The sequence below is a fragment of the Orcinus orca genome, chromosome 1, assembly GCF_937001465.1.
Source record: "Orcinus orca chromosome 1, mOrcOrc1.1, whole genome shotgun sequence".
Taxonomy (NCBI): domain Eukaryota; kingdom Metazoa; phylum Chordata; class Mammalia; order Artiodactyla; family Delphinidae; genus Orcinus; species Orcinus orca.
Genome location: NC_064559.1, coordinates 180,070,165 through 180,088,090, shown reverse-complemented (window position 1 = coordinate 180,088,090; position 17,926 = coordinate 180,070,165). Strand labels below are relative to the sequence as shown.

General features: G+C 40.9%; 1 protein-coding gene and 1 non-coding gene across 6 annotated transcripts; one reads left to right on the top strand and one right to left on the bottom strand.

Moving 5' to 3' along the window:
* The first annotated feature begins 274 nt into the window (after positions 1 to 274).
* Positions 275 to 16,625, top strand: ZFP69 (ZFP69 zinc finger protein). Of its 5 annotated transcripts, none has more exons than XM_049697974.1 (7): positions 275 to 937; positions 2,079 to 2,572; positions 3,934 to 4,019; positions 9,736 to 9,862; positions 10,194 to 10,292; positions 12,212 to 12,319; positions 13,671 to 16,625. In XM_049697974.1, the coding sequence occupies exons 2-7, from the start codon at positions 2,446 to 2,448 to the stop codon at positions 14,804 to 14,806; spliced, it is 1,683 nt and encodes a 560-aa protein (XP_049553931.1). In that variant the 5' UTR covers positions 275 to 937; positions 2,079 to 2,445; the 3' UTR covers positions 14,807 to 16,625. The 5 variants fall into 5 exon arrangements, with proteins under 5 accessions (XP_049553931.1, XP_049553933.1, XP_033277925.1 ...); XM_049697976.1 differs by having other exon boundaries at positions 276 to 937; positions 10,197 to 10,292; XM_033422034.2 differs by lacking the exon at positions 12,212 to 12,319 and having other exon boundaries at positions 278 to 937; positions 10,197 to 10,292.
* Positions 13,211 to 13,283, bottom strand: TRNAK-UUU (transfer RNA lysine (anticodon UUU)). The gene has a single exon. It is a non-coding gene; the product is annotated as a tRNA-Lys (tRNA).
* Positions 16,626 to 17,926: the final 1,301 nt, after the last annotated feature.

Here is a 17,926-nt window from a genome sequence, read left to right as displayed (position 1 = left end):
GCAGATCTAGGCACTCAGAAGGTAGTTGAATAAATGGATGAATGAACGACAGAGAAAGGGCTTCCCCACCAGAAGAGCTGGGCGGGCCACCTAGTCTCTTGGGACCACAGTCAGGAAACGCAGGCGGTCCGCCTGGGTGGCCGCTGACCAGGGTCTGGCAGCCCTGGGGACACGCGTGCCGCGGGGGAGTCCGGCATAGTCTGGGTTCCGGGTTTTCCGGAGCGCCTGCCTCCCTGGAGAGGGCGGGGCCCTCGCGGCTCCCCGTGGGCGGAGCGGGCGGCCAGGCGTGCTGAGCCGCCGGAAGAAGGGCGGGCGCCGGGGTTTGTGGCTGCACCGCAGCATCTGGGGCCGCACCCCGAACCCGCCAGGGCCCGGGCGAGAGCGACCGGGACACGGGCAAAGGCCACGGCGCGCCGGGAGGGTGGAGGCGCCGGGACACCCGGGCTGCGGCCCAGGAGGCTGGGCGCCGGTGGGCCTGGCTGCTGCCACCGGGCCGGCATCAAAGCAGCGGCCGGCGAGCTGTATCCTCGCCCGTGTCTGCGGGAAGCCGGTTCTGGGCACCCCTCCCATTGTGGCCCCCAAAGCCCCGCTCCCGGGGGTGCGGCCGGGAAAGGATACCTTGGAGGGGCGGTGGGTTCATCTGGTGCCGCAGCACCCGCCCTAGGCCGCCTCTTGGGAATTTGGAAAAGATTCCCCGGTCCCGTCCGGAGGCCGATAGTCCTCTGAGCTTCCGAAGGAAGCCTGCGTGAACGTTGGGCGTTTTTAAAAGAATCATTGTGTTGGGTGGGAATGTGGTCTGTCTATAAAAGGCCGGGAAAGAACAAAATCCGTCACCCACGGCCCTTCTCTAAAGAGACACCCTCTGGAGCTGAAAGCCTCAAGAACGGGCTCTCTCACGCCCCCATCTCTCGTCCTGCCAGCGTCCAAGGCCGGTCTGGTGAGTAGGAAGCTAAGCTGCCTGTGTCTGCAAGTCTCTAAGTCCGAGGGAGGCACGTCTGGGAGCAGTGAGAAGGGGCATCTCGAAATGAAGCTTCTCTGTTTTTAACCATTTCATAAGATTCGAAAGTTTCCTCACTTTGGTAACAAGCCATTTTACTTTCTATTTAATCAGGGTTAGGATATTTTCCACATGCTCCTATCCATAGGATGCTGCTCCTTTCTCTGCATCAGTCACAGCTGAAAACAAGAAGAAGCCAAACACCCTGCCCCACAAACTCCAAAAAGTTAGGCCAGCTCCCTTTTCAGGGAGCTAGGACTAGGACTGTTCTTGGGGCCGGGATACACTGGACCTGGTCGCTGTGGAGGCACATGTCCAGATGCCAGGGGTTTTGATGAGATGATGAATTTGGGCTGTTTCCAAATTTTCCTGCTACAAACAGTTATGCAATAGTCCTCATTATATTCAAAGTACTATATTTCCTCCGTTTGAAGACATACCCCTCTCCCCCAGTTGAACATTTCTGAAAGCAGGTTGTATCTTAACCCAGAGGTTAAAAGGACTTGCCAGCTTCTGGGCATCCACGTGGGTGGTGATGTGTCTGTCACTACTTGCCCGTGTGAAAACACAGCTATGTGATTATTCCATCAGTTGAGATACTTGAAGTTTAAATTCAGATCTGTAATTGTTTTTAAAAAATAATTTTAAAAGGTAATGCTATGATTGCAACATTAAAGCAAAAGGTTTCTAATAATGTCTATGAAGGCACTGTATTCCCAACATTGTTACAGCCCTATGAAGTACATTTATTATCTGCATTTTCTAGATGATGAGACTGAAGCTCAGAGAATTGAAGTGTCTTAGAGCTTTGAAGTGCAAGTGTCAGGATTCTAACCCAGGCTGTCTGGTTTCTAAACTTGCCCTCTTAACTCCCACGTCTGTATCCAGGCAGAAGATGCATGCAGCTTACAAGGAAGGAAGTCAAGACAGGGACTGTGTATGTTTGTGTATCCTTGGTGTTTGTGTGTCACTGGCTGTTTATGGAAGTGTGTATAGAACTGGAAATTAAAGCCGCATCCAAAGCACCGATTATACTTACTTCCACACTGATGCCACATCTTTGTTTTTGGATCTTTTGCAGTTTTAAATATATTTCCGCAAGTTCTGGAGTTCTAGCTGTATGATCAGTTTTCTGGGTCCCTCCTCTCCTGCCTTTTGCTCCTCTAGAAGAATATGAAGAGGCATGTACTCAGACCTACTCAACCGGCCACCTCCCAAGCAGGCAGTACTTAATTTCAGAAAGGAGTCACTTTTTCAGGGCTGTTAAAGCCACATTAGCCTCTAGGAGCCCCCAGGTTCTGGTGCCGCAGGGACCAAAGTCCTCAGGCCAAAGTCCTGAGGGCAGGAGATTGTGATCAGAGGAGGACCATACAACTGTGAGGCGTCTCAGCAGAGGCTCTGGCAGTGTCCTCCCCAGAAGTGGACAAGGCCAGTCGGGTGGCATCATCATGCTACAGCAGCTCCTGATTACCCTGCCCACTGAGGCCAGCACCTGGGTGAAGTTGCACCATCCACAGAAGGCCAAGGAAGGGGCGCCCCTGTGGGAGGACGTGACCAAGATGTTTGAAGGAGAAGGTGAGAGAGGCTGATGGAGGGAGGGGATGGAGGTAGAGGAAGGGGTCTCAGTTTGCTTGCAGAAAGATAGGTACACACATCATTGAGGTGTCTCTAGGGGAGAAAATTGGAGGAAAGGAGGTCCTTGGGGCTCATGCTTATGGCTTTGGGGAAAGGGATAGCTGTGAGAGAAAATGTTGGGCTCTGGGCACTGGATCTTTGCGACACGTGTGCCATGCTGCTCCCATCTCGTGTCCTCGAATGAACAGGACAGGAAGACAGAATTCAGGGTGTTCCCCACCAGCGGCTCCCAAGTGTGTAAGTGTGACTCACAGACATTGGGGTCAAAGGTTTCTACTTTCTTAAGCCCTCCAGTGGTTTTCCTTCACAAGTTTCAGTCATTTTAACCCCAAACCAATATTTTTTTCTTTCTTTTCATCTCCTGCCAGGAAGAAGGAATGACATGCTTAGTTACTCTCATTTTACCTTGAAATATATGAGTTCAGTGGGAAACATAACCAAGATTACACAGTATTTGGTGGTTGGGTCAGAATAGATGGGTGGACAGAGGAATTTGTATGTCTCATGTGGTCTCTTAGTTCATACCTATAACACTTCAAATCCAGCTTGTATTTGTTATATTCTAACTCTGTCAGGCAGGGGACTTTGCTAAGCATCTTGATGGATGGAAAAATGAATAATGATCTCTAATGCTAATTATTAATTGATGGAGATAGACACATACTCAGATCAAAAGAATACAAAGTAGCCTAAATACATTCTATGGTAAAATTCTTTTGGAAGACAAGAGACAGGAAACATTCTTCTGATTGTACTTATCAGAGAAAATTTCACAAAGCAGGTAGCATTGAATCGGGCCTTAAAAGATGTCTAAGCTTTTTTTACGGAAGAATTGAGGAAAAGATACAAAAGTGGGTACCTTGAAGAGTGGTTCAGAGAATGGAGACTGTTCTAGTCTAACTAAGGGTTAAGAATGTGGTCAGTGTATGTGTCCCACAGATAAAGGATGGTGGTTAGAGGAAACTAATGCTGGGGAAATGTGCTTCAGGCAGATTATAGAGTGCCTTGAAGTCCATGGGAGGTGTTTGTATTTTTCTTTCTTGTCGGGAACCTTTGAACAAAGGAGTGGCCTGGTATGTCTGTGCTTTTGTACCAGCACTGGCCATTGGAAAGCGTTAATGCCCAAAGCAATGCCCTGCAGATCCTCCTCATTAAGGAGGCTCCAGTCTGCTCTTGAGTTGCTCTGAATGTCCCTCTGTGAATGTTTTGAGAAAGGGGCCATATTCAGCAGATCTACAGGCAGTTTTTCTATTTGGGGGGTTTGGGGAGATGCAAACTTTCTGGCTCTTTTCCTTCCTCAGCTCTGCTGTCTCAGGATGCTGATGAGACCCAGGGAGAAAGTTTAAAGGATGAAGTGACTCCCAGGACCCGGACAACAGACTCCCAAGTGGGTTGAAGTTTCCTGTCACTTTCTTGACATGCTTTTTGGTTTTTAAGATTATAACTTGCCCTTTTCTGGGGAGTTGGGGTATATTGAGGCTAACGAATTTCACCCAGGGAACTCAGTGCAAGTTAGTCTTTTACAGAAAACTGGGCCGCAGTGGCAGCAGTTTCCTTACTCATAGAAAACGCTTGTTTCTAACCAACGTCTAGATCTAACGTTGTGCGAATTTTTGTAGAGAAAGCAAAATGAGTGATATAAATTCTAGCCCCTAAAAACTTGGGACCTAAGATAAACCTCAATTTTTAAAAAATTATTTATTTATTTATTTTTGGCTGCATTGGGTCTTTGTTGCTGCATGTGGGCTTTCTCTAGTTGGGGCGAGCGGGGGCTACTCTTCATTGCGTGTGCGGGCTTCTCATTGCGGTGGCTTCTCTTGTTGCGGAGCACGGGCTTTAGGCACGTGTGCTTCAGTAGTTGTGGCTTGTGGGCTCAGCAGTTGTGGCTCGTGGGCTCTAGAGCGCAGGCTCAGTAGTTGTGGTGCACAGGCTTAGTTGCTCCGTGACATGTGAGATCTTTCCGAACCAGGGATGGAACCCATGTCCCCTGCATTGGCAAGCGGATTCTTAACCACTGCGCCACCAGGGAAGTCTGATAAACCTCAATTTTTATGAGTATTTCATACTCAAAAACAAACTTAGTGAGAATAAAGTTTTGACCTTTTTAGTGAGGTACATCTATCACTTCATGAGGTGGCCCTTAGAATAGTGTCTGGAGCAGAGGTCAAACTGCAGCCAAAGACGTGAGAAGAGAAGAAATGGTCAGGCCACAGAGCATACACATTAGACAGGCTGGGCGGTTACAACAGGGTGTGGAAACTGTGTCCTTACCACCTGGTAGAAGCATAGGTGAAACAGAAGGAAAACTGTAGAATAAACGAGAAAGGAAGACTGTTAAAGAGGAGATGTTATTCGAGGACAGAAGAGTTTTAGGTGAGAACTTGGGTTCTGAAATTAGATGGTACAGGATTTGAACTCATCTCCTGTATTTACTTGCTCGGTGATTTTTTTTAGCTGTTTACAGTCCCAGTTTCCTCTGTTAATTCAGATGCTAACACCTTTTAGGATTGAAATGTATTCCAGGGTTATTTCTGGTAATATGGAAGAAGTAATAATATTCTAATTATTTGAAGAGGTATCTTATATCTACATTCCACTTACCTGGAATTCTTACCACCTGACTGACATTTGTCAAAAACTGGTGGGATTCTTAGCACTGGGATAAGATTAAATTTCTTAAAATTGAGTTGTAATTTACATATAGGAAAATACACTTAAGGGAGTACATAGTTCTATTTTGACATATGTATATACCATGTAACCAAATCAAGATATAGAGCATTTCCACCATCTCAGAATGTTCCCTTGTGCCCCTTTCCAATTAAAACTCTGTTTTACCCCCAGTAGAGAGTACATGGGATCTCTGCATTATTTCTTACAACTGCATGTAAATCTACAATTAAAATTATATAATAAATCTGTAATCTCAAAATAAAAAGTTTACTTTAAAAAAGAATCTAAAAAAAAAAAGAATTTATATGCTGCAGTGGTTAGGTATAGTGCTCTACAAATGTCAGTTAGGTTAAGTTGGTTCATAGGTTGTTCAAATCTATATCCTTGATGAATTTTTGTCTACTTGTTCCATCATTTACTGAGAGGAGTGTTAAAATCTCTAATTATTATAGTTTCATCTATATCTCCCTTTAGTTCTGTCAACTCTGCTTTATTTATTTTGAATTCTGTTATCAGGTGCATAAACACATAGGATTGTTGTCTTCTTGATGGACTGACCGTTTATCATTACGAAATGTCTCTTCTTTATGCCTCATAATATTCTTTTTCCTAAGCCCACTTTGTCTGATTTAACATAGCTCCTCCAGTGTTTTTAGTTATTGTTGATATAGGATAGCTTTTTCTCATTCTTCTACTTTCTTTTTTAAAATTTATTTATTTATTTATTTTTGGCTGCATTGGGTCTTCGTTGCTGCGCCTGGACTTTCTCTAGTTGTGGCGAGTGGAGGCTACTCTTCATTGTGGTGCGCGGGCTTCTCATTGTGGTGGCTTCTCTTGTTGTGGAGCATGGGCTCTAGGGTGCGCGGGCTTCAGTAGTTGTGGCATGCGGGCTCAGTAGTTGTGGTTCGTGGGCTCTAGAGTGCAGGTTCAGTAGTTGTGGCACACGGGCTTAGTTGCTCCGTGGCATGTGAGATCTTCCCAGACCAGGGAATCAAACCCGTGTCCCCTGCATTGGCAGGCGGATTCTTAACCACTGTGCCACCAGGGAAGTCCCTCATTCTTTTACCTTTAACTTATTTGTGCCTTTATATTTAAAGTGTGACCTTCTTAAATATAGCTGGGTTGTGCTTGCTTAGTACATTTACAGTTACATAATCATTGATGTGGTGGGATTTAAGTGTATATTCTTGTTCTTTGTTTGCTGTTTGTCAAATCTATTCTTTTGTTTATTTGTTCCTCTCCTGCCTTCTTTTGGATTGTGCAGTTTATTTAGTATTCTATTTTATGTCCTCTAATGACTTTTTTAGCTGTTTCGTTTGTTTTTAGTGGTTGCTCTAGCTATTACAATATGCATTTTTCACGTCACAGTTGAATTATTACTATACTGTTTCACATATAATTTGAAAGCCTTATTTTCCCATTTACTCTTCCCATTCTTTGTGTATTGTCATCATGCTTTTCACTTTACATCTTACACACCCCATAATACATTGTTCTTATTTTTGCTTTTAACAGTAAATTGTCTTATAAGAAATTAAGAAAAGGAAAAAAAACGAGCCTTTCATCTTTGCACACATTTACCAATTCAAGCACTTTTCATTCCTTCCTTTAGTTCCAAGTTCTTTTTTTAACTTTTGAATTTTATTTTATTTATTTTTTTATACAGCAGGTTCTTATTAGTTGTCTATTTTATACATATCAGTGTATATATGTCAATCAGTATCTCCCAATTCATCCCACCACCAAGTTCCAAGTTTCTAACTGACATTATTTCCCTTCAGCCTAAAGAATGTCATTTAGCATTTCCTGTAGTGGGGGTGTTCTGATGATGAATTCTCACAGCTTTGGTGATCTAAAAATGTCTTTATATGGTCTTCCTATTTGAGAATCTTTTACTGAATATAGAATTCTAGGGTGACTGTTTTTTCTTTTAAGCACTTTAAAGATGTTCCATGATTTTGTGGCTTGTATTGTTTCAGATGAGAAGTCAGCTATTATTCTTATTCTTTCCCCAGACGTGACATGTCTTTCTGTTTGTTCCTTTGTTTTATACCAACTTTTCTTTTTTTTTTTGTTCCTCCTTTCCTACCTTTTTTTCACTACTTTTATGTTCTTCCCTTTTACCTTTGCTCTTCAGCAGTTTTAATGATGTGCATAGACATGATATTCTCTGAATTTTTCCCCCCCATGGAGGGTTTGCTGGCTTTTGGATTTGTGGGTTGAATTTTTACTCAAATTTGGAAATTTTTCAGCCTTTATTTCTTCAAATATTTTTTTCTGCTCATTCTCACTTCTCCTTCTTAGATTCTAATTACATGTATATTAGACTACTTGATATTATCCCAGGTTTTTTTTGGTTTTTTGTTTTTCTCTCTTGGTGCTTCCATTTGAATACTATCTGTTGACCTGTGTTAAGTTTCACTGATTTTGTCTTCATCAGGGTCCATCTGTTATTAAGCCCATCCAGTGGATTTTTCAGATATTGTATTTTTCACTTGTAGAATTGTCTTTTAGTTCTTTTTTAGCATTTCTCTCTCCTCAATTAACCCCACGTTTTCACCTATTCTATCCATATTTTATTGTAAATTCTTCAACATATATTTTATTTTATTTATTTTTTTCATATATTTTATTTTTAAAATAAATTTATTTATTTATTTTTGGCTGCATTGGGTCTTCATTGCTGTGTGCAGGCTTTCTCTAGTTGCGGGAAGTGGAGGCTACTCTTCCTTGCGGTGTGCAGGCATCTCGTTGTGGTGGCTTCTCTTGTTGTGGAGCACGGGCTCTAGGGTGCGCAGGCTTCAGTAGTTATGGTGCATGGGCTTAGTTGCTCTGCAGCATGTGGGATCTTCCTGGACTAGGGCTCGAACACGTGTCCCCTGAATTGGCAGGCAGGTTCTTAACCACTGTGCCACCAGGGAAGCCCTCTTCAACATATATTTTAATAATTTATTTAAACTTCTTTTCTGCTAATTCTAATGACTTGGTTACCTAGGTGTTTGCTTCTTATGTTTTTATTTTCTTGATTATAGGTCAGATATTCTTCCTTCTTTGTATGTCTAATAATTTTTTATTGTAGTTCAGATATTGTGTATAAAAGAATGGTGGAGGATGAAATATGCATAGATAGGTCCATTTCTCCATCAGCCTGGAAGGACGTTGGTGTTGAGGTGAATAACTACCATGGTTTCCAGTTCTTTGATGAAACCTCAGATGCATGGCCTCCTGGCCAAGCATCTGCTATTTCATACTATTAGAGCATTCATTGTATCCCTGGGGGTTGCAGCTTTCTACAGGATTGCTTTGGCTGAACCAAGAAAGAAGGCATATGCAGATTTCTACAGAAATTGTGGTTCCATGAAAAATTTTGAGGCAATGAGGAAGGCTGGTATCTTTCAGAGTGCAAAGTGATTTTAGAATGTAAAGAATTTCTTTGGGTTGAGTTGCATGAAGTTTGTCACTGACCTGTGTTCCTGAACTATGAAACATGAATATCTGGGCTAAGGAATAATTTCTCTTGTTAAATAAACAATTAACAAATAAAGGTATATATGGATAGATAGATACATAGATATAGTCTGTTTATTTCTTTTGTTTGTTCCATTTATTTACAGAAGATTCTAAGCCTTTTCCTCTGACTGGTGGTTAAGGTGAGGGACTGATTATTCATATTTTTCCTAGAGCTGTGGCTGAGCTCTGGCTGAGATACACTTTAATTCGATTGAGTTCACTTCTGATTAACCCAACTACCAGTGCCCCATGCCACCACTGCTGAGGGGCTGATCCTTTTTACCTCTTCAGTATTTGAGCTAGGGAGGGGTTAGACCACAGTCCCAGACAGTTTTGTTCATCTTGCATTAAACTCCAGCAGGGACCCAGAATTTCAACTCAGCAGGGATGCACTGGTCTTTGTGACAATAAGTGCTAAAAGCCTCTCTTCCCTCCCCCAGCCCCTCTGATCTCATCTCCTTGCATTCCCCTTCACTAGCCCACCTCCAGCAATGCTGGCTACTCTCCTGTTCCTCAGACAAGCCAAGGACACTCTCACCTCAGGTCCTTTGTCCCCATCTGGAAGGCTCTCCCCTCAGATTTCCACGTGGCTTTTCCTCACTGAGCTCATGTCTCTGTTCAAATATCACCCTTTTAGGAAGGCCTTCCCCAGCCACCCTACGTGAAAGATCCTCCCCATCCACACTGTGGCTCTCCCTGTTCCCCTTATCCTGCTTAATTTTTTTCTAAGACATATATGACCATCTGTCCTTCTGTACGTTTAATTACTTATGGTAGTCTCCGAGAATCACCAAACAGATCCAGAGGAGGCTCCCAGTAAAACTAGTTTAGAATCTCTCAGAATTTAGAATACTGTAAGAACATCTTGGATCTTGATGGAGGTGGTCTCAGACTGAAAAGGAATATATTTGATATTCTAGGAACTGCTGACCTTCAAGGACATATCTGTGGACTTCACCCAGGAGGAGTGGGGGCAGCTGGCCCCTGCTCACCAGAATCTGTACCGGGAGGTGATGCTGGAGAACTATGGGAACCTGGTCTCAGTGGGTAAGCATGGGTTACACATACGTCCAGAAACCTACCCATTACAGGACAGTTACTATTCCTAAATTATTAAATGCTGTAGATTCCCTGGAGCCTGGCCTTGGGTTCTGTGTTGGAGATAGACGTCTCATTCCTCTGAAAATCAAGCCAGAACATACCTGAATCTCCTCCCTTGGGGGAACGGTTTTACTTTGTAGAGTGAGAACAGAAAAAAATGCTGTGGTGCCCCTTTCTGTTTTCAGAGACCCTAAATACCAGAGGATTGGAACTACATTCCAGGGATGGTTCTTAGACCTCAGCATAAATATTCATACCCTTTTTTTCACTCCATAAGTAGGATGTCAACTTTCCAAACCTAGTGTGATTTCCCAGTTGGAGAAAGGAGAAGCGCCATGGATGACAGAGAAAGAAGGCCCAGGAGATCCCAGTTCAGGTGAGACCAAGGCAGATGGTGCCTTTCAATATGTAGGCCAGAGTGCCCAGCATCTTCCCAGGCTGCGGGAAGGGTGAGAGGATGGACAGGCGTGCACTGAACCCGATTTTACCCCTCCCTTTGCACCCCTTTCCTTCACCTAACCTTGCAAAAGTCTCTGAAGTTGGAGGGAAAAGAAGTCTTCTCTTCATTAAGGTTAAACTTGATTTTCCTTCTTTCTTCAGTATCCTGAAGTCTGCCAGTCGAAAGCTCCCTTCCCTAAGCAGTCAGATGTACGTGGTCTCTCCTCAAAGAAAACAGGTCTCTTTTCAGGACTCTCACTGCATTCTACAAATCTTTAATCTTCTCTCTTGAATTCTATTTCTACTTTTCACCAATTTTTCAGCTTACAATCCTAGCTTTGATTCTCACTCTCCCTTTAACTCAAGTATCTTTATTTATTGTAATAACTAGTTTATGGAAAGTCCTGCAAGAGAAATTACCACAGGATTCCTTCTCATCAAATCCAGTGGTTTTTAACAATCTCCTTAAACTTTGCTTTTATTATGAAATATTTTAGATATTCAGAAAGGCATAGAGAACATTATAATAAATTTCTATGTAACTTCCACCTAGATTAAGAAATAAAACAGAGTTTAAGCCCCGCTATTCCCCTCCTACCTTTTGAAACAACCAACTCTTCTGAGTTTAAATATTTTCATTTGTATATGTATCTTCATACTTGTATTGCATGTGTATATCCCCCAAGCAATATATAATGCTGTTTTGCATGTTCTTATTCTTTAAATAAATGGTATATATACTTTTCCACTTGCTTTTCTCATTCAACACCGTTGATATTTATCCATATTGTTCTGGTTCATTCATTTCTGTTGAATTAATAAAGCACAATTTATCCATTTTCCTGTTGATAGACATTTGTACTGTTTCTAAATTTGGGGATTACAAAGATACTGGAGTAAAACTTTGTGTAAAACTTCTCGTGTTTCTCTGAGATATTTGATAGAAGCAGACTTGTTGGGTCACCTTCATTTTGCTAGGTTTTACAGAATTCTTCAAACTAGTTGCACCAATTAGTACTCCTATCAGCAGGTTTTGAGAGGTTCCAGAACTCAGCATCTTTGTCAACACTTGGCATTGTCAAAGTTTCACATTTTTATAAATTCAGTGGGTGAATATCTTGTTGTTTTTTTTCATTTTCCTGATTACTAATAAGAGGGAGCATATTTTTCATGTTTATTGGTCATCTATCCAGGATTCCATTTCTGTAAATTACTTGTTTATATCCTTTGTGAATTTTTATATTATCTTTTTTCCTTATTGATTTATAGAAAAAATATATTATTTTATATCTTTAAGATTTTGATTTTCATACTTAGGTTAAATCTGAATTTATTTTATATGTAGTATGAGGTGAAGCTCTAGTTTAACTTATTACATGTGGATAATCAGTCCAAGAACCAATTATTGAATAGTTAATGCCACTCTGTCACCTGCCAAGTTTCTAATGCCAGGCTGTCTTAATTAGTATATTTAATAGTGAGACTTAATATCTTGTTCTTCAAAATTGTCCTGGCTATTGTTAGCCCCTTGCTTTTCCATATGAATTATATAATGAGTGCATCAATTACACACACACACACACACACACACACACACACAAATACTCTGGTGGTATTTTGATTGGAATAGAATTGAATTTATAGATCAATTTGGGAGGGAATTGATATTATGATATTGAGTCCTACTGTCCAAGAGTGTGGTATATTGCTCCACTTACTGATATTTCCTAATTTTTTTAAATAAAGGATTTTCCCCCATAAAAGTCTTGTACACATTGAACATCTTTTGTCAGATTCTTCCTGAAGAACTTATATTTTATTGCTATTTCATTTTATTTTTTTGGCCACCCTGCACAGCTGGTGGGATCTTAGTTCCCCAACCAGGGTTTGAACCCGGGCCCTTGGCAGTGAGAGCATGGAGTCCTAACCACTGGACCGCCAGGGAATTCCCTGCTATTTTAAATGGTATAACTTTTTTCAATTATGTTTTCTCTTTTTTGCTAGTGTGTAATAACATAACCGATTTTGATCTTCTAGCCAGCCACCTTGTTTCACTCTGTTATTAATTCCAATAATTTGTACATTCTCCTGGGTTTTCTCTTTTTCAACTTATAATAAGGAAAATAATAATAATAGCTACCATGAATGTTCTTTCCCTGCCTCTGGATGAAATCTCAGAGAGGTCCCATAGGTGGTCCAGTCCCTTTAAATAATAACAGTCTGTCTTTTAGTGAAATATGTAATTCAGTATAATAATAAAAACTCCCAACTTCAAAGTTATATCTTCTCTCCTCCCCTAGCTTGGGCCTGCTTCAGCTTGGATACCGAATTGGGAAGGGGTCATAGATGGCCTGTTCTCTCTTCCCCTATCTTCTTCTTCTCGTCTTCCTTCTCCCTAATCCAGGACCAGAATCAGGGGCCTGCAGAACATAGACTTTATTTTTGCATCTATTCATTTAGAATTTGGAATTTGGAAGTACAAATGATCCTTCTGTGTTAACCAAAAATCCTACAAGAAGTTATACTTTTCAGGAATATGGAACTGTCAGTTGAAGTATTAGTAATGGTGCAATAAATTATTTTAAAAAACAGAATTTTAAATATCCTTTAAAGAAAGGATATTTTCATAGAACATAGCAATAGTAGCAACATAGCAGTCTGGGTTTCTTACAAGTCTCCTTTGTATAATTAACACTTCCCAGGACAGATTAATAACACAGGAAGCAGAACAATATGTAAATATTAATATAAGCTTCAGTAAAAGACAGCTTGACATTCTTGTGAATGTCCTTAGTTCAAATTTTTTTGTTTGTTTTTTTTTTTTTTGGCCACACCGTGCAGCTTGTGGGATCTTAGCTCCCTGACCAGGTATTGAACCTGAGCCCTCGGCAGTAAAAGCACAGAGTCCTAACCACTGGACCACCAGGGAATTCCCTCAAACCTTATTTTTGAACTAGCTGGAGTGGGAAGAGGGAAATCTTTTTATCTTTCTGAGAATGTTTTCCAAAAGTAGTTATCAATTAAAAAGACACTGTTAAGACATAGCCCTGAAATTTCATTATTTAGTATTAATAGAAAGAAGAGGACTAAAATATTCAAATTTTTACCCTATATATAAAATCACACTTTTACCTGGTTCATTGTTTCTTAATTTCCCATTACCTCTCCAGAGTGCCTAACCATATTTAAATATACTCAGAACTTCATGTACTTTATATGTATTGTTGTCTAAATCTCTAGTCCATACCCAGTATAATAATTGATTTTTTGAAGCATAATGAATATGAGTTATTTGCATTTTTTCCATTTCTTTCAGACTTGAAGAGTAAAACAGAAACAGCTGCATCAACTGCAAAGAATGACGTTTTACAGGAACAGTTCTATCATGGCATGATGATGGAAAGGTTCATGAGGGATGATGTCATTTTTTCCACATTGAGAAAAGTCTCAAAATATGATCATGAGTTAGAAAGCCACCAGGATGGCCATGGAAGAGACGTGAGACAAACCATCTTGACCCATAAGAAGAGAGGCCAAGAAACTTACAAATTTGGCAAAAATATTGTGAGTTCAAATGTTGTTATAGAACAGAGGCACCATAAATATGACACACCTAGAAAGAGAAACAAATACAAATCAGATTTGATTAATCATCCAACAAGTTACATAAGAACAAAAACCTACGAATGTAATATATGTGAAAAAGTCTTCAAACAACCCATTCACCTTACCGAACACATGAGAATTCATACTGGTGAGAAACCTTTCAGATGTAAGGAATGCGGAAGGGCCTTTAGTCAAAGTGCATCCCTTACCACACACCAAAGAATCCATACTGGTGAGAAACCCTTTGAATGTGAAGAATGTGGTAAAGCCTTCAGACATCGCTCATCTCTTAATCAACATCATAGAACTCACACTGGTGAGAAACCCTATGTATGTGATAAATGTCAGAAAGCTTTCAGCCAGAACATTAGCTTGATCCAACATTTGAGAACTCATTCTGGAGAGAAACCCTTTACATGCAATGAATGTGGGAAAACCTTTAGACAGATTAGACACCTTAGTGAACATATAAGAATTCATACTGGGGAGAAGCCCTATGCATGCACCACATGTTGTAAAACCTTTAGTCATAGAGCCTATCTAACGCATCACCAGAGAATCCATACTGGGGAGAGACCCTACAAATGTAAGGAATGTGGGAAAGCCTTTAGGCAAAGGATACACCTTAGCAACCATAAAACTGTTCATACAGGAGTGAAAGCGTATGAATGCAACCGCTGTGGAAAAGCCTACAGGCATGATTCATCCTTTAAGAAACATCAGAGGCATCACACAGGAGAAAAACCTTATGAATGTAATGAATGTGGAAAAGCCTTCAGCTATAATTCATCACTTACTCGACACCATGAAATACACAGGAGAAATGCCTTCCAGAATAATGCGTAAAAACAGATTATTCAACATGAACAAAAGCCAGGTCTAAATCAGTGATTCTGTGCTTCGAATTTCAGGACTCTAAATTGGAGGAATTGACATAATGATGCCAACTTCTAATTTTGCCCATTGTGTAAATAAACATTACATTGATAACTACTGTCTACTAATATCTCCACACAAAGTACTTAATCAAGAATAAAAGATGGCCCTTCAAGTTAAATTCAACAATATAGAAAATTCACACATTATTACTTTTATGATTTCATGGTAGCTTAATAAATTATTCATCATGGGCATTCGCTGATTTACAGACCAGCATTTGGGAACTACTGTTTAAAACATTCACCACCCCTATATTTTTTTAATTAAAAAAAATTTTTTTAATGGGGAAAACTCACATGGTATAAACTTCAAAAGGTACAGTCAGTTGTATAAGTGAAAAGACTTCTTCCTCCATCCCCCATCACAAAATTCTACCAGAGGCAACCATTTTTTATAACTAAGTTTTCTGTACACCCTTCCAGAGATCTTTCCGTTTAAATCCAAGAGAATACATATATACATTTTTTACTTTTTAAGCATAGATGGCAGCCCCCCATACAAACACATATTACTTTTATTACTTCACTGTATATCATGGAGGTCATTCCATATCAGTAAACAAAGTGCCTCCTCATTTTTTTTTTTTTTTTTTTGTGGTACGTGGGCCTCTCACTGTTGTGGCCTCTCCCGTTGCGGAGCACAGGCTCCGGATGCGCAGGCTCAGCAGCCATGGCTCATGGGCCGAGCTGCTCCACGGCATGTGGGATCCTCCCGGACCGGGGCACGAACCTGTGTCCCCTGCATCAGCAGGCGGACTCCCAACCACTGTGCCACTAGGGAAGCCCCTCATTCTTTTTTTATAGCTGATAGTATTCCATGGTTTGAATGTACTTTAGCCACTTCACTATAGATGGATTTTTGAATTTCCAATCTCTTATTTATATGATATTACAATGAATAGTCATGCATTTTTATTTCTCACAATGTAAGTACATGCATAGGGCAAATTCCTAGAACAGGAATTTCTGTGCTAAAGGGTATGCACATTTGTATGATGGATACTGCCAAATTGACCTTCATAGAGGTTGGATCAATTTATTTTCCCACCAGCAAGATACAGAACTGTGGGAACCATATCTGGTGCTGAAGCATCTCCTGAGGCAACAGCCCCATCATCCATTAAAGAAGTATCAGCTTCTCTCAATAACATAGCCTAGAAGTACCAGCCGAGCTGCATCCCCATAAAGAGCGGCACTTGCCATCCCTGGAGCCAGAGAGAAATCTGCATGTTATCAAATAGTCAGACCAACCAAAGTCTCAGCTGGAGAAGGAGAAGACATCTCTCCACCAACTGTTACAGCCCCTGACTTCTGAGTCTGGAACTGTCTGATGAAGTAGAGTTCCTTTAAGGAGACTGATCCACCTGCCTTAGCAAGTATAATCTTGGCTGCAACCCCTTTGGAATGGAGGAAAACTGACAATGGAGTCAGGGTACTTAATATAGCGGGATATACCACAGCTGATTAACTGACCATACATAGCATTTTACAGGATGGCTGTGTTAGCGAGTTACAGTTCACATGTGGAAGGAGACAGAAACGAGGTAGGACACGACTTTCTAATTAATAAACAGTAATTAATGAAGAGAGCATTAATTAATTAGTTGACATTGCTTATTATGTGTGAAAGCTGACTGCCAAGGTCAGGACCACAGTAATTTTGTATATGTTCATTTTTCATTCCGGTAAAGTTTTATTAAAGTTTTAGTGATTCTCTGAAATGTTGATGGATTTCCCCTCATCTTCATCCCCACAGCCACTACTCAGTTATAAACCAAAGCCTGGCACTTAAGATCCTTCATTACATGTAGTTGTACCTTACAGCTGCCTCTTCCATTTACTTATCTCCTTCCCCTATGGGCTCTGACTACACTCAAATATATTAGTTGAGAATCTTTAAATTACAAGTAACAGAAATCAACTGAGGTTAGTTAAGTCTCAAAGAGAGGTGTTAATAGAGGGATATTGGGGTATCTCATGGAATTCAGGGCAGCGATACATTATAACAGTGGACTGAGACCAGGATCTGAAACGCTTTGGAAAACCCAGGCAGTTTTCTCTCCATCTCTGACCTCTGCTTCTTGTGTTTTCTTCATTCTGGCTTTTCTTTTTTGTTTTCAACACCTCATTGCAAATCACGGTTACCATCAGCTTTAGATTTTACATATATTTGGTTTCCATCACTCAGAGAAAAACTGTCTTCTCTTTCTCACTTCTTATCTCAAAATAATGGGGAAGCTCTCTTACTGGCCCAGCTAGGTCAGGCGCCCACCACTAAACAAGTCAACTGTAGGCAGAGATCTCAGCTTCTGTGGGAACCATGTGGATGATGTGGTGGTGAATGGGGCCGGGGAGGGGGGGAGGTGCTGGAGGGGCAGGAGAGCAGAAGAAAGGGTTATTGTTCATAGCATTCCATATCCTACTCACTCTTCAATGCTGGCTCATCAGATCAGAACTTTAGAACTGGAAAGGATCTAGGAACTCACCTAATTGAAACTTCTCTCTTTATAGATGAAGAAATGGAGACTCCCCTTCTTTAATCACTCACATCTTTTCACCTAAGTCATATTTTTGAGCATTTTTTCCTCTAAGTTTGTTAGCCTGGCTTTCCAAACACTTGCCCTTAATGGCTGAACATAGCTGCTTTTCGCCATTGTAAGACTTTTCTTCTCAGAGCTATTGCCCCAAGGAAGTCTTTCATAAATTATGCTTCAGAGCCTACCCACTGGCTTTGCCTTTTATCAGTGCTTATTCTTTCATTCGATTTATCCCACAGGAACTTCTCCTTCTGTTGGTTATGTGAATGTTCTTCCCCTGTGTCCTTAGGCATAATTCTCTTCTCAAGCTAGACATTTGGTCTGATCTCCTTAACATCCGAACGCCTCTTACATCTACATCTATATCTTACAAATCTCTCCTGAGTTCCAGGAGAAAACATTATGTTCAATATCCCACTGGATATCTCCACTTGGGTAACTCATAGTCACCTCAAAGTGTGTCCAAAACTCAACTCAATTTTTTCAATAAA

Coding starts and splice junctions, on each gene's coding strand:
- ZFP69 (XM_049697974.1), top strand. CDS start 2,446: ATGCTACAGCAGCTCCTGATTACCCTGCCCACTGAGGCCAGCACCTGG. Junction 9,863..10,193: donor TGGGAACCTGGTCTCAGTGG/GTAAGCATGGGT, acceptor TCACTCCATAAG/TAGGATGTCAACTTTCCAAA. Junction 12,320..13,670: donor ATTCCCTGCTATTTTAAATG/GTATAACTTTTT, acceptor CATTTCTTTCAG/ACTTGAAGAGTAAAACAGAA.